General features: G+C 40.8%; 1 protein-coding gene across 2 annotated transcripts in view; it reads right to left on the bottom strand.

Annotated features, from left to right (window-relative positions):
• dennd1b (DENN/MADD domain containing 1B) overlaps window positions 1-24189 on the bottom strand; it is a 106011-nt gene that overhangs the window by 7887 nt on the left and 73935 nt on the right. For both annotated transcript variants that reach the window (XM_079641956.1, XM_079641957.1), the window contains 7 exons: window positions 20498-20623; window positions 16782-16883; window positions 10738-10828; window positions 9524-9564; window positions 8175-8210; window positions 7651-7707; window positions 6315-6404 (listed from right to left, as the gene is read on the bottom strand). In XM_079641956.1, coding sequence (XP_079498082.1) covers window positions 6315-6404; window positions 7651-7707; window positions 8175-8210; window positions 9524-9564; window positions 10738-10828; window positions 16782-16883; window positions 20498-20623 — 543 coding nt within the window. The remainder of the gene's footprint in view (window positions 1-6314; window positions 6405-7650; window positions 7708-8174; window positions 8211-9523; window positions 9565-10737; window positions 10829-16781; window positions 16884-20497; window positions 20624-24189) is intronic.

Genomic DNA, 24189 nt, shown 5'->3' with positions numbered 1-24189 from the left:
GATTGGCCGAGCCGCTCCCCTTCCATGGTAGCTTGGAGCTATAATGAAAGACATTTCAGAGGGGCTCAGGCCTGGGATCCCTAAACAGCCTTTAATGGATTCCTGTGTCAGGGCAGTAAATCTGGGGCCAGGCCGATATGCCAGCCTGCCAAAGAGGGCCGACAGAGCGGAGATGCACCTGTGAGACACTAGGGGGGGGGGGGGGGGGGTTTGGACACAAACAGTTACACACAAACACAACAAATATGCAACGTATGTACTGTTATTTAGACAGTTTAGAGGGCTGTGTTTAGGGAAGCAGGGCCTCTCTGTGTCTAGGTGTTTATTAAAGCAAGGTGAACCCAAACACAACCAGACACAGGTCATGAAGCCTGGCCCTCTGATCTCAGTTACAGCTTTGGTGCCGTCTACAAGAGGAAGTTCCATAGGGAGCAGTAAATGGATGGTACCTCACTTCACGGCTTTATCAATTTGTCATTCCCTCTCTTCACTGTGACCCTTAAGTGCAGCAGTTAAGATTAAACTATTTACAACCAAGCATTTTACGATAGTACGAGTGGGTTTATCACACTTTTCTTTAAATCTATCAACCTTTTGAATTTATTTAACTTCTAATGTAAGGAACAAAGTAAGATTTAGTCACTTGAGGACAATGTATTGCTGCTCCTCAAAAGCTGTCAAAATCAACAGCATCACAACTAAATTTAGATGAACTGCGTGTCAATGTAAGAACAACAAAAATATAGAAAGACTCTTCAAATGTAGATATTCACGAGGAGATGTTCTAAACCGGTGCGAACAGGTCCTGTGTTAAAACAGCTCTGCCTCCCCAGGCCTGGCAGCAGATGATCATACTGTTTCTTCATTAGCTTCTTGCAGTCGGTTAAAGCGAAGGGGAAAATGAAAAAAATGTTTCTCCCCCATGCCTTCCTGTCTCCCTCCATCCCTTTGCTTCAGTGACAGATGTCACCGTTTCGGTCTTCCTGGCTCTCGCTTCCATTCCTCTCCAGCACCTCGCCACAAGTGAGACCCAACAGATCGCAGAGAGCGAGTCAGGAGGAGGTACAGCATTATTTCAACAATCAGGGTTTTTCACTCAAACTATCTCAATCAAGCATGTTCAAGAGGGTGAATATCCTCTTGTGTTCCTTAAATCTGAACATTATTTTGTAATCTTTTTGATGAGTTCCTGGTGAAAGAATTACCTTTAATTTGGGCTTAAAATGTATATCACATCCACTAACAATCCTTTACAGTGGTGGATTGTGGGCAAATGAGGGTAGAATTGTAAGCATGACTTACTTATCCTTTACTCTAACCCTTTAAACCCAGATATGAAATATATCTAAGGAGCCTCACATTTGATACAACAAATTACATTTAATGTCTGTGTTTATAAGGGGAAAATAGTTCATCACCATCCATTCGAGTAGCTGCATTTGGAGAAACAAACTTTCCTCTCCTCTTCTCTTCTTTCTCTGCATGACCGGTTTTGCAGAACAACCGTGGCTCTCTGTGACAGGGCCAAATGCGAGCAGGCTTTAATAGCCAGTCTAACATTATACATTTCATATGGTATTTCTGAGCGGGCACTGATCTCACAGCTTGGCAGTGAATGTAAAGAGACGCCGGTAAAATGCAAACAAACCTTGGAGAGAGGCAGAGCCTTTGCAGAAGTACGGCCAAGTCTGTTTAAGAGCTGCTCACAGAAGAAAAAAACAGCGTTTGAGGCAAGATCCATTTCTCGTCTGTCCAACTGGCTGTTGCTGAAAGCCAACTTCCCTTTTGCTTAAAAAAGGAGCCATATAAAAGAAGGAAAATGTGCATTATGCTCATTCTGTTGGACACTAAACTAAAGTCATCTAGTAAAATCACCAGGTGTCTCTGTGAATGTGGCGCTGCAGTACTGTGAAGCTGCCAGGAGATGGCACTTTGGTTTCAGCGTGAGAGCAGTGTGTCTCTGAAGTGGGGAGAAACTAAATGAAGTGGAGACTACATACAATACACATAATGATGTACACACACACACACACACACACACACACACACACACACACACACACACCACTATGGACAGAGCCACTGTACTTAAACTTCTTTGTAATGTATCCTAACTTTTTATAATACAATATTTATCGACAATTTGAATCCTACAACAATTATATTGAGCTACTTACCATTAGCGATTACCTTAAAAAATATAATTAGTATAAATGATATCACACACAAGCTGCGTGTTTTATAATCTACAGTTCATAAGTAGGTTGTGAAATAATTGATTGAATAATTATATCCAGAATATATAGATTTTGCATTTTTTCCACATAATAACTTTGTATTTAATGTAGTGAACATAATGCATACTTAATGTCTAATACTGTGCAAAACCTCAAGTTTAGTGTTATTGTATTTAAAATACATACTAGAACAAGTATGTTATACTACTAATATGCTAAAATCACATAAATGTAAATGTTTCTCCTGGTGTAACGCAGACACTTCACAAGTCATGTGTACAGCGCACGTATGTGTCCACCGGCCGTGAACACATGAGCTGTCTCCCACTGATAGAGCACACAAACACACACGCTGCAGCAGGTACACACTGAAGTATTTGTGTGACTTTGAGGAAGATGTAAAACAGAGGAACAGCTCCCTGTGTCCCCCCCCCACCAGGTGAAGAGTCCAGAGCCTGGGGCTGTCATTGTCCATCTCTATGACCCTACCTCCACTCTCATCTGCTCTCTTAACAGCTGTCATTCTGCTGTCTCCAACCTGAGGCTAACTGCTAGATGCATGCATGACTGTGTACATACAGCACCCAAAATCAAATACACGTACAAAAGAGCTGAGGTTCAGACACTTTCTCTTTGCAGATTCTCACAGCACAATACCACATTAAACACACACACCTGGTATACAGTTCTAAAAAAACAGAGGAGGCAATCGCACGCAAAAGCATACAAGAGCCAGAACAATGGCTGTGTTTGTTGTATCAGACAAGGAGTCAGCAGTCCAATTCAGTCTTGTTTTTGTCAAACGGAAGGATTACTCCTACATTCTTAATCAACAAGCCCACCAAACACTGCGAATCACCCACATCGCCAGATACGGCTGAAATATGTAGGCAAAATGACAGCAGCACTTTTACTTTGGTACATGTGTTGGCTGATCAAATAGAATGTGAATTTCATAACTCTGATTATTTTTGCTATGATTAATTAAAGGAAGCTTCTCCAAGATCATTCATTTCATTTCAAGGACAGATATGGAGGGGTTTGCAAAAAAAGAAAAAGATGAATGATACAAATGTATCAGGCTTTTTCTTTCATACAGGAAGATGGAATGTTTTTAATCACATTTTGGGAGCGCCAGATGACAACATGTTTCTGATTTGATATTAGCAGGTAAATCAATGTTTGTTGGTCACTTAGTCAGAGGTAGGGACGTGTGGAAAGGACTAACGTTTGTTTTTGGACTCAATGTTCTATAGGTAAAGACACAGCAGGTGGCTTTAAGTCTTAAAGTATACATATAGATCTTATGGTAATGTGAGTTTACTTTCAATTATGCATACGATTTGGTTCAAAAAGCAAAAGCCTCACACTAGCTTCAATATACACACTGTTGCCAGTTAATGAGGCACACCTTCAGAATCTACCGTTCTGCCTTTAAGAATGTTATAATGTTCGGTATTTGTTGAACCTTTTTGAGTTGAGGTGCTAATTCAATTTGATGTAATGTTTTCCATGTTTTTGTGAGTCACTCTGCTGAATTATATTGCATTATTCTGAGAGGGGTTTGGAATGATCTGTCTACTCTCACTGATTTAAGCAGGGTACGATATCAATTCAAGAAAAGGAAAAATAATTTGTTTTGTTTCAGCAAAATAATAAGTGTGAACAAGGAGTTAGGAATGCTAGTCTGTAGTGTGTGTGTGTGTGTGTGTGTGTGTGTGTGTGTGTGTGTGTGTGTGTGTGTGTGTGTGTGTGTGTGTGTGGGGGGGGGGGGCACGAAAGGCGGGGGAGGTATGAGGATAATGGTAGGTTTTCTATTTTTTTTCATTTGACTTAACCTTTATTTAACCAGGTTAGTCCCACTGAGAGCAATTTCCCGTGCAATGAACACCTGGTCAAGACAGTTGTGGGCAGAGCACAGCATCAAGATTTCATAGGAAGCAATCTAAAAAAAAAAGGAAGGAAAACATAGATTGAAGGGAAAGAGGCGTACGGATAAGAGAGAGTAAGAACAATAGCTATATTTTTCCGCCAACATTCTTTTGAACTAAGTCAAATGTAAATACAGTTTGCTTTAAACAGTCAGGTGAAAGTAAATAAATGGCTGGCATATTGTACCTGCATTTGAAAAGAATCTATGAAGAACCTTTAAAGAGTCTTTATTTACTGCCAATATTTTTTTGCAGAGGTGTTTAATAAACAAAAACACATTATTCCTGAACTGGACATAAAAAAAACTTTGAGTGTTATTTTTCAGCATTCCATTTTGAGTAATGCGCATTCAAATGAAATCAACCAAGCAAATATGACTAACGTGGAAATACAACAACACCTTGAAGCAGCCAACTATCTCCAGTAAAATGTACTGTTTTGAAGAGTTTCAATCTTTCAGGGGTCACTGCACTCTGACAGGACATACATTATCAAGGCTCTTGGCTTCTCAATTTCCAGTCTTAGTTTCAGTTGACTTAAAATAAATCTTGGGATGTCAGAGTGCACTCTCCTCAGGGGGTTGGGTCTTTAATGTGTAAGGGTCCTCGTAATATACTAATACACCTGGGTTATAAAGTATAAATAATGCAAAAAGGCAAAGTGAAAAGAGGAGAATGGGAATAGCAGCTGAAAAGAAACTGATGGACGACACAGTAAGTATAGACCTATATATATATATATATATATATATATTTATATACAAACAAAAACACACACATAACCAGTGCTGTCCTGCGTGTGTCCCCTCCAGTGGTCTCCAGGGACCCGTTACTGTGGCAATGAACAGGCCTCAATGGTGGGGACAGGGGTGTGAGAGTGTGTATTGAATACGGCGTATGTGCGTGTTTGTGAGTGTGTGTGCACATCAATTGCATGTTAACGGTTAATCTTTATGTGTTGTGTTGGCCAGTCTTTCTATGTGCACTAGCTGGAGGGGGGGGGGGGGGGGGGGGGGGGTGTCCGAGGAGGCCTTTCGAAAAAGCCTAATTGCCGTTCCTCTCCTCTCCCCCGGCCGTCACACCTTCCTCCGCGCTAAGACTTTCCAGCCTCATCACACACAGGAAACACAACGCTAATTAGAGACAGCACAAACTTCTCCTAATCACACTCTTACATGACTGTGACCAAAAATGTCAGTGTGTGCATGCAGGCATGTTTTTTTGTGTTTTGTTTTTTAGACAGAATTGGAAGTCCACTTGGCATTTTCTTATTTAGCAATAAGCAGTGGAAAAGCTCCAGCTGTGAGTCATAGATTTATGTATATGGTGGAATATCTAACCAGTAACTCAGGCTGTATGTCTTAAACAATGTACAGAAGTGTGCATTTTTAATTACATTAAACTAAGCTTCCTACTTCAAGAGCTATATGTGACATTGCTACATTCACACTCCTTCTCATTTTATCTCTTGATACATTTATTGATGAATGTGTATTTTGTGAGCGTGCATCTGCTTGCAAGTTGTATGCCAGCTCTGCACACAACAAAGACAAAAAAACGTGCGATGCACTTATGGTGCACAAGCAAATTCTTCAGAGGAAATGCTGACCAGCAGATGAGCTGCTTCTACTGTCCGTGCTGTTCAGAGGAAAATACTGAATGTACAACATGAGTGCGTTGTAAGAAGAAAATGCTTATCATTACGTTTGGCACCCCGACAAACTACTGTACTTCCAAGAGTGGATACAAGAGAGAGAAAGTAGGAGGAGGAAAATAGAGAGAAGGATGAAGATTTAAAAAAAAAAAAAAAAAAAAGTGATGGGGAAAGGAAGAGAGGAAGAAATGAGCAAAATGTGGAAAGAAGGAGCACAGAAGTGGAACACTGCATCCATGTCGGTAAAGTGAAAACTGAGCTCTGGTATGATCAGCCAGGGTACATGTAGTTAACTCATTTACTGATGTGCATCTGTGTGTGTGTGTGTGGTGTGTGTGTGTGTGTGTGTGTGTGTGTGTGTGTGTGTGTGTGTGTGTGTGTGTGTGTGTGTGTGTGTTCGTGTGTGTGTGTGTGTGTGTGTGTGTGTGTGTGTGTGTGTGTGTGTGTGTGTTCGTGTGTGTGTGTGTGCGTGTGTGTGTGTGTGTATCATACCCGTCTCATCTTCTGCAGTCTCCTTGGAGACAGGCTCTTGGTGCTGGTGGGAGACCCCGCACAGACCATCACCCCCTCTTCTTCTTCTTCCTGAGAGAGCATCAGTAAATGTGAATCATATATGACTGGAGTGGTAAGAGCACCAAACTAACTCAAATATGAGTTACTGTACATGGAGAATAATGTGTTTTTGCATTGAATGTGATACATATAATGATGTATTGAACTAAAGCAATACAGTAATGCTCTTTATCCAGTTTTTTTTTTCTCAGTGACATTTGTAAACGATTATAGAATCAGACGCTTTCTACACACACTGTGTATTGCCAGTCATGCACCAAATCTGCTGCTAAACATGTTCACATATAAATGCACCACTTACATGTGTTTGAGTGACATTTGATAAAAACTACTGTGCCCTGCTGATTTATAAAATAATTGAGACTTATATATAGAAAACAAAGAATATATTCCCATGACCCTTCTTTAAATATTTCTGTCTTCAGTAGGAACAAATGTGTTTGTGTCTAACAGCCAAGGACATGTCACTGCAATCGGAAAAATTAAGAGAAGAAGTAACATATCGTTGCTTATTGTATCTTTTTTTTTTTAATAGCAGATTTATTTAATATCACCAGCCGTATCCTTTAAAACATTCCCTACAAGGTTATACCAATTATATTCAAGGTAACCACCAGTGATGAGTTTAACTTCAATATGCTTGTGCATTGATGTCCTTGTGTCGACATCTGTGGCTGTCAGCTGAATAAATGCACTGCAGATTCAAAGTGTGAAAGTCAAATTAATTCATTTGTGTATTTGGGTATGAATTTATGAGCGCACTGGAAATCTGTTTAACTTCAAATCTAATAGATTTCAACACCTCTATTTGCCACTGTGTGTGTGTATGTGTGCGCTTGGTGTTCATCATCAGTGCCCTCTCTGCAGTCTCCCACTGACAGATCAAACTGCTATTGCCTTATCAAATTCTTCAGGCTTATGGAAACATACACCTCGTTACATTAGCTTTGAGGAAATCACAGGCTCACTGATGAAATATGCAGACAATAAAAGAGAAAGAGGGGCCGGGGCTCCGATGACATGACAGGCCATAGCCAGAGGGGCGTTGGTTAAAAATGTACAGCCTTGAACAAAGCGCTAAGCAGGCTTCAACAGTCATTAAAGGACCCAGCGTCAAAATCACACACTCCATGTAAAGCAGCCTTCCTGTCTGTTTCTATGAGAGGGGTGTGTGTCTACTGTATCTGTAGCACACGCGTGTTTCTGCAAGCATGTGCACGTGTGACAGAGAGGTGTGAGGGTCCGTGATGCTCACCCTCGCTTTAAGTCGGCCCTTAAAGTCCCGGATGCCCCTCTTGGCATGACTCTTGGCCTTGGAGGGGAAAAACAACACACACATTGGCGGATTACTAATCAAAACATGTTATTAACATTCTGCTCTGGTTTCATGTAACATCAAGAAATGCTTTGATCCCTCTGGCAAAAACACGGAGACAAAAGGCTGGATGAGAGAGCCTCGCACACTAAAAGGAGGCGAAAACATGAAAGGGCACCCTGACCACCTATTGGACATCACGTAACGGCAAGCTACTGCTCATCAAACACACACCAGTCAGGAACAATGGGAGCATTCTCTCCACCGTCAATTCCAAAACAGAAGTCAATTTGACGTTTATTCAGGCACACTGATTCATTTTCACTAAACAACCTGGAAAACGTCATTTAAGTTTCTCAGGACTATTTCAGAGGAAGACTTGATGTTTCAAGGTGCCGTAGATATACCGGTACATGAAAAGTGCTTTAAACAACATGAAATCATCGTTTTGCATGAGAACGTACTTTAGTCACAGCTGTGTTGATGAGTGCTCCTCCTCTCTGTAATAGACACAGAAATGCATTAGTCAGTCACTTGAGAGGCGTTTTGGGTGAGTTTCCACACATACACACACATTCAAATGTTATTATATTAAACATTTATTTATGCACACAGCATGCAATCACATCGTTATCTTATCAAATTTCAACATGAATTACTCGGAGCAAGTCGAAATGCTTTGACAATCATTTGATTATTTGATGTGATTTCTGCTTGCATTTGTCATTCTGTGATGTACAGTACACTCGTCAAAATCACTCGACGCTCAGAGAAAGGACTAATCGTTGAAATCACACACAACCAAAACTGTCTGCAGCTTTTAATATTATTGTAATGAAAGTGCAGTATTACAAATGGTGACAACAAGCATAGGATCATATAGCTGAGGCATTGTAACAGCAGGATTCAAAGCATTCAGGAGGGCTTTATTTCGACGCAGCGATGGAAGAGATGCGTGTGATTGATTTCTTCTTTCAGTTGTGCAGACTGACATTATGGCACCCAATATCTTTCTGCGCCTGTCTTCTTTTCTTTCTCTCTCACACAGAGTTGCTGCATCTCTCCTTTGGCGTCTCACTCTTTTTGTCTGTTTGGTCTTTAGTGTAAGCACAAAGCGTCGGCTAAACGGCTAAACAGAGTAAATGGCAGACAGCGTTTCAGAAGTCGGCAGAGGGAGAGGAGGAGTGAGGCCGAGGTGAAGGCCCCTCGTATAGATCCCTGTCAGTCAGGAAATGTGAACTTTAACAAACCTTTGAAGAGCACTCTAGAGAACTAATTCAGCCTTAGCTGACGGCGTGGGGAGAGAGGGAGGGTGAGGGAGAGATAGTCAGTGAGAGAGAGAGGTGGGGGGGGGCCGTGGCAGAGATGAAAGGAGGGAGAGGAAGATAAAGAGAGAGAGATAGGGGAAGAAAAGGAGAGGAGGAAAGAGACAGGAGATGAAGAAGGGGGGAGAGATCTATGTTCTTGGGTCGGTTCAGCGGAGTAACGCCTGTGTTTGCTGCCAGATCAACATGTCATGTCGGAGGACGTCTTGTCACGTCAAATCACTTCTGTCTCCTTGTCTGTCTCCCCCCCTGTCTGTCTCCACTGTCCTGCTGCACGCGCCGCTTCACACACCAAACTGCACTCGAGCTGGATCTGTACATCCAGGCAGCCCCCCCCCCCCCATTCCAAAGGCAACACCAGGACTTCAAAAACTGAGTTGTGTCAATCACACCTTCAATTAAATTTACCTCGGGATTGAAATGAGAGACATAAAAACAGCCATAGATAAAAGCATTTTGCTGTGATGTGCAGGACATTCTGCGATTACCTTCACGGTGTGCATCCATTGCTGGTAAGACCTTGAATTACCTGGAGGGGAGGGTAAAACAATGAGAATATGAATGAATCATTTCACAGACTATAGCATTGCTTTAACATTGCAGAGCAAAAGTGACTGTGTATATTACACTGTCTCACAACTACACACACTACAATATGAAACATCTTAAAACATCTGACAAAAGTATTTCTGTGTTGACATAACAGGACAGCGTCAGGAAACAATGAGTTGATACAAATAATTATATAATACATGTTGTGCCATTATTCCTTTTCCCTCCGTCTCTTTTGTCATAAAGAAAAAGATAAAAACATTGAGTGAGACTTACAAAACATTATTATTAACTGGATGAAAAGTACTTGTTAGGGCAGAAAGAGGAGTTTTTCTATGTTGTCCAAGGCTATTAAATGTTTCGGGATTGAATCAAAGATGACAGTGTGGGTTTGGTTGAGGATCAGAACTGATGAACCCAATAATATGATGGATGTTATACAGATGCTATTTCCGTTTTCTTGTCTGTAAAAACAACTTCAACCTGAAGTGCAGTAATCACAATGATATCATTTGTCTGAGCGTTCCTATGGGAGTTCAAACTTCTGATGTCTGGATCACAAACTGAACATTTCATAATGTTCAATCCTGCCCAAACTGTATTAGTTCTTCTTCTTTTGCCACATTCAATTAGATTTACAACGTTTGGTCTAATGAAACAATGTTTTCATCAGATGACAAGATGTCAAGATGCAAGTCAAATATTAAAAATGAACCAATTCCACCATGAGGGGATATTTAAATGTCTTTAAGTGACTTTAAGGCATAATGTTAACATTTGATTCAATAATTATTCAATTGGGCACAGGCATGTTCATGAAAAGATAAACATCCAACAAACTAAAACATAAGGAGTTCAAAAACAGATGTTAAAATAAAATGTACAAAAACACTAGACTATAAAATATTCTTTCTGTGGCCATCTTTTTTTAAAGTTTATAATGGTTTCGACCAGTTCATCATGAGTTTTTAAAGACAGATGAATTTTATTAAGGCAGTTAAGGTGCTTAGTGCCTGTTCTTTAGAGATTTCTCCTGGTTGTGTTCAACGCTTTTAAATCTTACTTTAGCACAATAACTACAGCCTTTAACATAAAATATGGCAAATAAATATAATGTGACTAATTGATAGACACGTCTAGCACTACTCACTTCCACAGAAGCCCCCCTCTGTGATCTCTTCTTCAAACACGTCCGAGAAGCCGCGGCCTGCGTTCAATTTGGCCAGCCGTCCGTCGATGAACTACAACCATAAATAACAACGTGCTTATTAAAGACGGGAGGTTGGGGGGGGGGGGGGGGGTGGACACACTTAGACAGATAGAAAACACATACACATAGATTCAAACACTCAGGCCACAGTGGGGTGTTATTAATCCTACCTGACAGAAACTACATCCCAAGATTAGGTGGCTTGAAGGTAATATGGATTTGTTAATGTGGAGCAGGTGAGGGATTAGGGCAGCAGACTACATGCTGCACACTGTCTGAGACATGAGGAAGTTTCATTTCCTCTCTTTGGAACATGGAGCGCATAAAACTCCATGTCATAAATATGGACCCAACAGCCAAGAAAGCTACACATTTCATGAGCACAGTCACAAACTCGTGTAAAAAGTTAAGCTAGTACAAGCGGTCACGCACATAAGCCCTAATATTTGTAATTAGCACAATTCAAAAATCAACAGCAGTTCAATGAAGAACACTAAAGCATGACAAGTTGTTTTGAGTGTTTCAAAACCAAATAAGGGAAAATCTGGACGAATTTAAAAACTAAATAAAGTCGTTCAATAGTTTTTAACAATGTTTTAAATCATTTTGGCACGTGACATTTTGGCCCTGTTGCAGCCTCCGATCAATTTACAGGTTTACTTATGTCACTGGCAGTTGTATTGTTGTTTTTGCAAGTAAAACATCGAACTGTACATCATCCTTCTTCTTAACACAGAACATGAAGAAAACCGTTAAAACAATTATGTGAATGTAGATCACTCAGTCACACATATGCAACACTGTTTTCTATTAGCTAAATCCAACCACTTTGACCCCAGAGTTCCTGTTAGTTTCCTGTCCCATCGCTTATGATATCAGCAAATAACAGAGTGGATATAACACATTGCAGTGAAATCCTTGGGCTTATCTCGGCAAGATTCTGGCATAACAAACAAAAAAAAACAGCAGCTGCAACATCATACCTTTCTTTCATTATCTAGTTGTGGGGCCAAGGTCTGCAGATGTGCTGGAAAAACAACCTTCTACCAGTTTGTGTGCGTAGATTTTTTATAAATCATTGTGTTCAACCCTTAACTTTATCTATCTATCATCAGAGTTTATTTGTGGAAAAGTAGGATGTTAAAGTAGCTTACAATTAGCAATTGTATCATTCAAAGATAATGACTATATAAAAATAATTTGTATTTAAGGTTAAATATATTTTCTTGAGTGATGATTACATTACTAACCAATCAACACCTCCTACCTTTCAGGCAGGCTGTTGCAACTTCAAGATCAACAACAAAGGCTACACTATTATTTTTAACAACATATTGTAAGAGAATAACTGCAGTAATCCTACTCCCACCTCTGAGTCTGTGTCCAGAGGTACAACAACAGTGTTTTAGGGCGCGTGTCCTCAGGGACAGAATGCTAACTAGCGAGCGACACGGCCACCCGCTCGTCTGGTCAGAAGAGCCACAGACTCATCATTAGATCATTTTAATGAGAGGTGAGACTGCACGTTTCAACCACTGCTCCGCTACTTGGCTGGCCTAATTAGTGCAGATAATCAACCCGAATCATCACCCAGCCAAAGCCTCCACTTATCTCCCCCCCCCCTCTCACACACCCCAGCCAGATTACCTGCCTCACTGTGGGCCTTAATTGGACATTACTCAACAATGGCAGACTGTGATCACCACACACCCTCAACCACACAACAAACCAATACATTAAAAAAAACACTTGCACATGTGCACCTACACAAACACAATACAAAGGCTAATTGGCTTTGTTAAGAGAGGCAGACCCAAATAAAGAAGCTCTTTTAAAAAGAGATACATTTTAGGGTAGGGCCACACAATTTTATAATTAACACACATTTTTTACTTTTACCAAACAAACTACAAATACATATGGTGAATCCTGCTCTCCACATGTCTACATGTCATCTTGTTTCCTGTTGCAGACGAGGAGAGTTATTCCATCTGGGCAGTGACTCACTCGCCGCTCGGTCACAGTGGTCTAGATTTATTTAAACTGTGGAATTGCTGAGCCAGAAATTGGGATTAGGACTCTACAGGGGTTCATTTACAGAGACATACACGGAAAGCCTAAATGCAATGTTATTTCTGCAATTTGGAATTTTATCCCATAAACTGTAGATACTCGGGGATATAGGTTGGATTTGGGTTTACAGCTCGCCACAATCTTTGCAAGTTAGTGGAGTTTGGAAATTCAAATTTGGTCACAAAGAAGGAGGCCAGAAGAGAAAGTGGGAACCAGTATTGCTGCTTTAAAGGCTGAGACGCACAAGCTAATATAAAGCAAAATATACTTCTTTATAAATAATATCCCTTAAGCAGTTCATAACTATCAAAACACACCTACAGTACATGCCACATCAACACACATAAGAAGAATGTTAATTAGTTTAAAAAAAATAGCTTTCTTTACTGTAAAGGTTTTTGTAGGCATCATCTATCAGCCATTGGCATTAGTGACTTTTACAGCCCATAGCACGGATACGGAGGTGTATCTGTCCCATTTATTAAAACTATTTAGAGGAAAGCTTGAGATATGAAGTCTTGTGAACTGGAGGGGATAGAGCAACTACGCGATCAGATTTTAAATCAGATCATTTGGTTTTACAAGGACACACCTTTCCAGCTTTCAATAAATGGCTCGGCAATTGCATTCATAACACGGAGAATGGCGGATGATTATTGATTGATGGGATGCACATTGTCTACAAAGGCTCCTGGCAGTAAATTATCAGACTGCAAGTCCCCCCAAAGACTCAATAAAACTGTGTAAGGCTTAGTTTTGTCAATAAGAGGAAGAGACTTCATTGAATCAGTCTCTGCTAGCACACAAACGTGAACGACAGAGTGTGTGTGTGTGTGTGTGTGTGTGTGTGTGTGTGTGTGTGTGTGTGTGTGTGTGTGTGTGTGTGTGTGTGTGTGCGCGCTTGTGAGTGTGTAGGAGCTGCGGATGGTTGATAGGAAGCAGGTTAATGTCGACAGGCTTTCCCCCGCATTCTTTTAGAAGACTTCTCCCACTTGTTCTGTTCTGAACAGAGACGGGCTGGTGGACCGAGCACACAGGAAACAGGAACAGAACAAAAGTGTGTAAGAAGGTGAAACTGTGACATTCTAAGAGGTGTGTATGTGTTGATATTTATTTAGGGCTGGCTTGGTGTCTATATTTCATAGAGGCAACAGATAAAGGGACCATTGTTTCTGCTTTTTGCTCCCTAAGCACACAACTCAAATGCACTCAGCATTTACAACTTTGTTATTAAGAAGGTGTTTAGCAAATCATTGGTTACAATTATAGATGTTAACAGGGGTTGAATGTAATTGATAGCCTTTAATGTCAGCACACAATAGTCTCTCTGTCCTCTTTGCTATTCAGCTCCAGAAGTATTAATGTTTTGCTGAATTTGCATGAACCAATGTTACCTCTATAAAACTTGAATTACTTGTGAAGCAAAAGAGCTGCTTTACAAGGAATGAAAACAAAATCACCTGTAGAAAAGCAATTTCCTGCTGAAACGGTAACACCTCAAACTCAGGTAACACCTCAGCATTATGTGTGTGTGCTTCGCCTTGTGTGTGTAATGTGTGTTGTGGTCCACCAATTGCAGTAATATGGTTTCAATTTGGCTCAAGTTTGACCCATTATCGTTGACATATAGGCGACAGTGACAAATCCCACACTTTAAATGCCATTCTGCGCAAGTGAATATTTGATGTCTATAATTAAATTCAATATATTGGTTGTTTTTTCTGTCTATTCCCATGCTAATGATTAGCTGCTTGATAATTGAGCAATACAACCGGTTTGCTTACACTATCCTCTGTCAACAGTCCCACTGGGGAATAATGCATTAATTGTTTCCTTTAGCTGGAATTTAGAGGGGGAAAAGCAGGTTCACTAAATAAATGAAAGTTTAAAAGTCTGCCTCTGTAAAAAGTGAATCCCTGCTTCTATTGTTAATGACATATTTTATCAATTGTAATTACATTCCAAAATACAAAGCAGCAAAAGTCTATTACTTAATATATTTCGCAAAATGCTCTATATGTTTAATTTTTGGAGGGGGGGGCTCAAATAGGAGAGAGGTCCTACTTATGGCTATAAAGAAATGTGGGATATTCTGATAATGAAGACAATATATTTAGGTGCATAATAGGATTGTCCCGGTCCCAGTTTAAGATAAGATCAAATAAGATGGAGCTTTATTAATTCCCATGAGGAAATTCACAAGTGTTAGCAGCAACAGAGATTCATAAAATTAAAGATACAATTACAATTCAAACTTAAACATGATATACAGGTAAGTAGCTTTTAAGGTAAGTAGCTGTTTAGTTATGTATGTAAAAATGTATTTGTGCATGTTGGTGGTCATGCACGTTTGCGAGCGGATGTGGGTCATGGCCACAGCAGAGCTCGGGCGTACCGCTGGCCTCCCTCACTTAGCCGAAAGAGGAGTGGAGGAGATAAGCTCACCCCATCCCCCGTGCTGGAGAGGAGGAGGAGGAGATAAGGGTTTGTTTCCCAATGCTACCGCGGAGGCATGAGCCAGCCGGGGAGGATGCTTTGAACTGCTGCGCGCTATCTGCTCGGCCTGGGAAAATTATAGATGGGGCAGAGTGTCCGGAGAAACAAAAGACTGATTGAGGGCCGCTGTGCTGTAACTCTCGGGGGTAAATCACACTACTATCACGGGTCAGAGAGCACAAAGAAAAATTCAATGGGTGAGAGAATCTTTTTTTTTAAGCCAGAGGTGTCCTTCCACTCGGCTCAGTTAAGTTTTGCTGAAGGGATAAGGGAGGGAGGACATATTAAGTATACATGGGAGAAGTGATTGTAAGGGAAACTCATGTAAACACACCAGGTTGAAATTAGAGCTACATATTATTGCTTTTCCAGGCTTATGTATACAGGTCGAGACAGAATATAACTTTAAAATGGTGTTATGCAGTAAAAAAATATATTACCACGTTTGAGTATTCGTGTTGATTTTTGTACTGCAGGCAAAATTGAGCAAACGGAACATTAAGACATAACGGATTGTTTTGGGAGATATCTGCAGTGAAAAGTTTCAAGGGGTCAATATCTGTCTATAATCCAAGGCCTCTCTCTTTGCCTTTTCTCTTCACTTTAAGAAACTGAACTGTCAAAATGCTAAAGGCATTACCCAGTTGAGCGTTTGATCAGCCCGTATTGGTGGGAGACGACTGTCAAAATGAAAACGTTCACCACTCTAAATACAGATCTGCAGAAAGAAATGAAGAACAATGAATGAACATTGCTGGGAGAAGACACAGAACCGATCCGCATTCAGTCTTTATATTTTCCTGCTTGCCTTTAGATAAAGGAAAAAGTTGAGCATCTGTCAATGTTACCATGTACAGTACTGTAGATGACAGCAGATTTTATAATAATGATCTAAGGATGAGAAATTGACGCATGCTTTATCTACCAAATCATTTACATTGAATTCAGTCCACAGGCTGTTTCAGGAGAAAGTCAAAGTCAAGTTAAGTTAAGTTGCTTTACAGTACGTTCACAATATAAGCATTTGGCCTTTGTGTCTCCTTGAGATGTGTGTGATGTGTTATGTTCTTTTGTTTGTTCCTTTTGGGACTCTTCCTTCTTTTGAAGCAAGCACTTAAGCTATTTTATTTCCGTGAAAGGTGATATACTTAATGAACATTCTATTATTATCATTATTTAATTAATGTAAATTACCTCACATAGTACTTTAAATGCTGGTGTCAAGAAAGACACACACACACACACACACACACACACACACACACACACACACACACACACACACACACACACACACACACACACACACACACACACACACACACACACACACACACACACACACACACACACACACACACACACACACACACACACACACACACACACACACACACACACACACACACACACACCTGTTTGAAGAGCTGCAGGTTGACGGCCATGGACAGGAAGTCTTTCATGGTGCTGGATCGATGGTTCGCAAAACTCTCCTCACAGAAAGTGATGGGCTCCCCCTGAGAAGTACACAGTCACATCATTGGTATAAATGGTAATAAATAATAATAATTCATTTGGCTCCTTTTTCTTTGTACCAATCTGTTGTCTAACACTTTTACATTTTTCAGAAAATGAGCATGTGGTGCTTTGAAATGCATGGGGGGGGGGGGCAAATAAACAATATGATTTGTAATGTGATTCAAAGCACTAAGACAAACCAATCTTCCAAACCAGCATTGTAAAAAGTATTTAAAAACCAGTATTTCAATTGATTTATTCATTAGTGGGCTAAGTGCGGCTGAAAACAGAAAACAAGTCAAAACGAGAGACAGGAAGGAAAAGAGGAAGGATCAAGCAAGAGGAAGAAGAGTATTAGAATAAAAAAACAGTCCTTTTTAAAACAGCTCCCTGGAAGAGCACAGACCATATCCCCCGGACGAGAAGACAATGTCCCAGTAAACTCCCCAGTACTCCACATGAACACATTATTTCTTTTTCTTACATCATGTGTGTTGGCCTGTGAGCTATAGACATGGAGGATGGCAGCAGAACCACTGCGGGCCAATCACACGCAGCCCTACAGCCATTTCAAATGCATGTTTTCTCATATTTAACATAATTCTCACATATTTCAATGAAGCTCTAAATTCTTCGGGTGTAAAGAAAATGTGCTTTTGTCTTTTCCAGGCTACGAGCACAGTGTGGCACATAAAAACAACTTAACAACACAGGAATCAACCCCATTTTCCAGGATGGGCGCATGATACTGTACCAGTGGCCCAAATTACATCACAGGAATACTGCTCCACTTACATCACTAAAAGTTTTTTAGGCGTGTTCTCTCGTAAAAGCCCAGTTGAAAGTAGCTTGTTGTAGTTTAATCAGCTTTGCCATTTCTATCTGGGTGCTACAGCCGCAGACCATAGTGCAGCTGAACACTGAAAAGCATGCAAATAACAAATAACTTCTACTGAGAAACTTCTAACACTGGGTCTGTTTACAAGTTAGTATCCAACAATGTCCAAACAAATAACTTCTACTGAGAAACTTCTAACACTGGGTCTGTTTACAAGTTAGTATCCAACAATGTCCAAACAAATAACTTCTACTGAGAAACTTCTAACACTGGCTCTGTTTACAAGTTAGTATCCAACAATGTTTTTGGCCGAACCCCAACTGATACTGCTGCTTGAATAATCTAAAAACTGTTTAAAACAACTAAAGGAAGAGAACAACACTCACTGAATCTCTTTACCAAGGTCATACGTTATACAAGAGATAGCAGATTTAGGAAGCCATTACATAAAAACAATTATAGAAAAAAGAGAAGCTTATCATAGCAGATGTGTTCAGCGTGCCAGAACAAGTGGGCAGTTCTCTGTGGATGAATGTTCAGATCTAGGGGGAACTAACTGTATAAGACGCAGTAAGTTTATAAGAAATCTATGAAAATTATTCTACTGTACATTTTGGCAAATTCATATCTCTTTTCATCAGAATTTGATTTTTTGCCAACCAAGTTTTCACATACAAGGAATGTTCTTTGGTGTATTAATGTATACATAAAAAAGTTATAATACAACAAAACACTTTCAAAAGGCAAAACAACAATACTTACTTGTACATTAATGAGTCGATCAGCATGTTGGAGTATTTATAAGTGAAAGCATTGTTCCACACGGTAAAAAGATTTAAGATGGAAACTCCAATCTGTGTTATTAATGATGTTCAAGATTCCACTTTTTTTTTTTAAACAGTTGTCATTAGTTTGTTTGCTGTCTTTCTGCATTTCACATTGGATTGAATGTCTGTCAATCTCTGTCCCTTTGTTGTCGAGTTGGTGTTATTTGTAGGCTTTGACTGTGACTGCAAACTAAACTGAGACTTTATTCTTACAGAACAAATTGTTCTTGTGCAAGACATACTTACTTTTGAACACGTGGTGGGACGATATGAACTGGTTACATGCCCACTTGAGTTAAACTCTGGCTAATTCTGCCACTGAACAGTAACGAGCGCACACCACCGTATTATGCGCACCCACACACCTGACTTGGCTTCATCAACGGTGGTGAAAACTAAATTTGAACTGCTATTTCAGGTTCTTTTTGCCAGACACGTGTGCTTCTCCGAGGTGGTGAGAAGCACCTGGGGACGCATCAACGTGAGCTGAAATTGATGACCTAAGAAATGCTGTTCTAATCAGCTGATTGCTTCTCAACTCATTATCATTTTCCAGTATTGTTTCATTTACATCTCAGCAAGACTCCAACAAAACATCCACACCCCTCCTTCTGTCGGGGCATATGGGCCTGTGAACCACAGCGATCAGAACAATCACTAGCAGAGTGATATTCAACAAATATCAGAGCGCAGCGAGTATCATCAGTATCTCCATGAAAGCAGATGTGCAGTTTGTGCATGTATGATAACTCCGTGGCTTTTATTCAGATCCTCTCTACAAAAAAAAAAAACAGTGCGAGTGTGAGTGAACTGAGAAATGACTGCATGTTGTGCTCACACATACACAATCACACACATACGCTGAGTCTCAGTGCTTGTGTCAGAGGGGAGGCAGTTTGTTCATATACTGTCTGTATACAAAGAAAAGAGAGACAGCATCAATAATGTAACATCTTGACTCCGGGAGTCCACAAAGTCCAATTAATCTCAAAGCCAAAGGAACAAAGGCTTTGCTATTTGACAAACAGGACATGCTGTAGTTTGCTCTGCTCTGACTCAGACTTGATAAGCAGAAAAGATCTAGAAAATAAATGTAAGAGGGGCTTAGTAAAACACCAACGGTGGCTAAAAGGGATGTTCAAAGGAACGTCCTGACTCTTTTCAGCTCCTTTGACATTTCACTGTCTCCGACAGGCCCACCTTACAGTAGCTCTATCTTCAGCTGAAAACACACCTTTTACCTTCAGTCAAATTGCCCCAGTCTAACCAGAACCCAGTCACATTTTAATCTCTCATCAAAACTGGTCGCTACTGAAGGGCTAATATATTATATTCATGACTGACTAATCTTTCTGCTTGTGAGAAAAAAATACAATCTTTAATCAATTCAATGTTTTTACATGTTACCCAACCAGAGCATGATCAGTTTAGAAAAATCGTAGTTACCACCGCCAAGGAGGTTGTGTTTTTGGCTTGCTTTGTTTGTTTGACAACCGGATTAGGGCAACATAACTGGCCCAATATAAGGAAACTAGGTGTTAGAGTGGAGAATTGGCCAAAGGAGAACCCATTAAAATTGGATCACTCAAGGACCATGTGAATGCTGCCTTGGTATTGGCAGCGTACTGCACACTGAGTGCTATTTAACATTTATGTTTGTTTGCTGTGCAGTTTGGAGATTTGAAATGTTCAGTTTAGCCAAAGAACAAAACGAAAACATTATTTCTCACTTGCATTCAGATCTGTCTCTATAAAAAGGTGTTCTGTAAATATCTCAAGATAGGGGTTAGCTGATCCCTTTAAACCAGATAACTCAATGTGTGTATCATACTTTGGGTTTGATGGTAACAAAGCATATAGTATACAAATTGAAATGATGGCTCCAATATGGCACAGCGATTTGATAAGACAAGGTGACTGGTAGTGATCAAAGACATTGGATCCTTACAGGCTTATATCTGAGGGCGTCTCTGTAGGATCCAAACAGAGCGGCCTGCGCTCTCAGGAAGGACCTCGCCACACCACTTCCTGTTGCTGTCGACTGCTTCTTCAGCTTGCTCTTCAGAGAGGACACCTGGTGGAAAACATAAAGAGAGAAAGAGAGAGACAGAAAGTGAGGGAAAGGGAAAGAGAAGTGGGAAGAGGAAAAGGGAGAGATGGAGGGGTAAAAGTTAAATTATCACCTCTGAAATTGGTGGAGGAAACAGCTAGCCCATTCTGGGTGTGAAGTATCACATTTGCAGGTCATCTCAAAAAAGGAAAGGGAAAAAAAGGAAAAGCTTCAGCCTTTCCTGCTAGCTTCTCTGTTGTGCTGCTGGGAGCACCTGCTGCTTTGCTAATTGAGCAGAGGACGGGGGGGCGGAAGCGTGAGGGAGGGGACAGAAGAGAGGAAATGGAAACTCGTATTTTGCCTTTTTGCCTTTCCACTTCTTCCTCCATTTCCTATTCTTCTCCTCTTTCTTACCAGTCGTCCCCTCCTCTGTTAGCTCTCCCAAACTCCCTCTAGAAAGGGACACTTGACATAAAATGTCTTTAATTATTTCCCCCCTCTCTTGGCTCTGTCTCCAGGACTCCAGGCGAGAGTGGAGGAGTAGCAGGCCCGAGCTTGTTTTAGGATGACAAAAGATTCACCCCGGCCAGCGGGCCCTGGGGAGTCCGGGAAGGAAGTTGTCAAGAGGCTCTCCTTACCTGCTCAGCAGTAGTCTTACTGTGTGGTGGCAGAGCGAGGAGGAGGAGGAGGAGGAGGAGGAGGAGGAGGAGGAGGAGGAGGAGGAGGAGAGCGAGGGACTGCTGCGCTCTGTGTGGGCTGTGCCAACTTAGCACAAAAGCACAACAGTTGATTGGGTTGCACTGTAATGACGAACTGGCTTGGATCACAATGTTAAAGAAATAAGATTTCATAAAGTTTAACCATCAACTTCAATTAGTTTCATTGTAGATCCTCACTGAAAACCTTTGGAGGGTGTTATCTAACATTTCTAAACTGTGTAACATCATATAATAAGCAAAGCCTTGTACATTTGATGCTTAAAATCTCTATATAGAACTCAGAAGAGTGAAATGTACATATTTTAAGCATGTGGCTGGTGAGGATTGTGTGTCCTGCTCATGGGCACTACAACAGGGCAGAGTTGTTCTAAGGTCTAACTTCCCTCTGCATTCTTACAACATTGGCGAGAAGTCTGGCACATGAAGCACTGATGAAAGTGTGTGTGAAATAACAAGGAACAATGTGAATGAACCTTTCTGGTTAGCAGTCTGCCTATTCGATAGAACACGGCACTGCATATTTCACCGGTCCATTCAATCACCTCTTTATAGAGTGCTACTTTTTGTGGTGTGTGTGCTCTGGACGTTCTGTGTTCAGAGTGTGTGTCAGATATTTGTGGACTAATTGTCTAGCCTTTCCGCCCCTGTAAGGCTGCACATTACATTTCCAACTCCATCTTTACAGTACATCAATATCATGCATTTTTAATGCTGCCAATGGTTGTACTGTAACAGTATTTGTGGGCACGAAGAGATGTAACAAAGGATGAAAGCAGTAGAAGATCTGAAGTTGTGTCTACCATTTTATAACCCCAGTTCTTCTGTAATGGAAAACTATTTTGATCAGGTCTACTTCAATCAGAGGTGGCCATATATATCATGCTGTGTAGCCACAGCGTTAGAGGGATATCGTGGTCTGGCATCTGCAATTAGCCTATCTGGAAAACTTCAGGGAGGAGAAATAAAGTCTGAGAGCAGCTCATACAGAGGACAGGCAGAAAGAAACAGAGGCTGAGGGAAAGCGAGACAGAGAGAGTGGCAGTCTTAAACTGGGACAAAGACAAAACGAACAGCGTGGATTCCTCTCCCCTGGGCTTTCTCACTCTCCACAACGTCCCCGCGCTGCCATTGCAAATGCTCATAGGCATCAAACACCAAGTTTATCACGGTTAAATTAACAAGTGCCATCTCCATATTCACTCATTGTGCTAAATGCTTTTATGTTTATGTAAAGCCTTTTCTGGAATTAATATTTCATGTTTATGTGCGTTTTCACAGATTTTTTTCTCATCCTCACAAATCATTAAACTGTCTTTTTTTTTGAGGAGGGGGGAATCAAAGCGAACACAATGTCAGTCTAAGTGGGGGAGGCATACCACAAAGACTGTCAGAGAAGACGGGATAGCGGAGTTTACTGTGCACACAGAGTTCTGTTCAGCAGCTTTGAACGGGTGAGAGCACTGCCGTGGCAAACACTTTTTAATGAGGTTGGGACACAATCACTTGCGTTATTTTACCCAAAGAAAAATGGGTGATAAAGCAAAAAGAGTGAGATTAGCCATGGTGCAAAATACTCTTTTTTTTAGTCAAATGATTATTAAATGATCACATTTAACAAATATAGTAGAAGTGCATGACAAATACCAGAATATGGTTTTTGCTGACAGTAAAAGGAAACACAGTCCGTGGTGTGCTCTTTCACATATCGGAGACAAAAAATAAATGTGTGTTTAGTAATTGGATATTGAATATGGCGCCTACGCCACAATCATCAGGTATGCCTCCGCGGTAATGGCTCTGTCAAACTAATTAACTTTTACAGTTTGAGTGAAGCTAACGAGATGCGTACAGGCATCAGAGGAAGGCCAGGCTCTACAGGTGATAACCCTATTTGGCAGTGACATTTTTTAGTGTAAAGTCACAGTGGCGGTGATGAGATCAAAGGCAGAGAGTCCCCCATTGGGTCCAATTAGAACTATAGCATTGTACAGGGAAGGGGGGGAGGGTAGCGGGTGGTTGGAGGGGGGGGAGGGAGAAAAAACTGTTGAGTTATGATATTCATAATCTATGCAGAGAGGCCTTTCCAGTACAGGTCTTCTCCCCATAGCTGTGATCTTTTCAATTTACATCAAGGGAAGATGGTCGGGGATGAAAGTGGGGCATCCGAGGCGCACAGCCCACAGAGGGCAGACATGGGGCCTCATTAAGGCCCAGCCCAGCCAGCCCCAAACAGGGTTTGAAGTGCGTCACATAAAGAGCAGGGGGTCAAAGGTCAGACAAAGAACAGATCTCCATTTAACTCTCCAGCTGGAGATGGTAATTAGCAGGTGCAATGATGATCCCTGTCTGGCTGTAAGGGATGATACCACCGTAGGTGACACCAGGCATCTGTGTGGATGTGGGTGTGAGTCCACGTATGTGTACACATGGATGCACGCGGTTGCTGGTGTCACCTACAGCAGTATTAAGGTTTACAGTCAGACAAGGACCATTGGAACACAAACATCCTGCCGGGGACCCTAACTCCTATCCTACTCTCTACATGTTAATACACAATGTATGCAGGTACTGTATTTTTTTTTTATTTACACCCACACAATATATAAATAATAAAATAATGTTAATGTTAACACCTCTCATTTTCTTTGAACAAGAACAGCATTATTCTATTCTCAACCTTATGAAATAATTATATTTGTATCACTTTATGCATGAGAACTAAAAAATGCCAAAACAAAATGCTCATATAATGGTAAATGGACTGCATTTATACAGCGTTTTTCTAGCCACTCAAAACTCTATAATCAGTCAGACCACACAAAATATTAAACCTGGTCATTGCTGTTAATTAGCTATTGGGCATATCAATAT

The sequence above is a fragment of the Notothenia rossii genome (assembly GCF_949606895.1).
Source record: "Notothenia rossii genome assembly, chromosome: 1".
NCBI lineage: Eukaryota > Metazoa > Chordata > Actinopteri > Perciformes > Nototheniidae > Notothenia > Notothenia rossii.
Note: the sequence above shows the minus strand (reverse complement) of the source record. Positions and strands in the feature narration are given on the sequence as shown.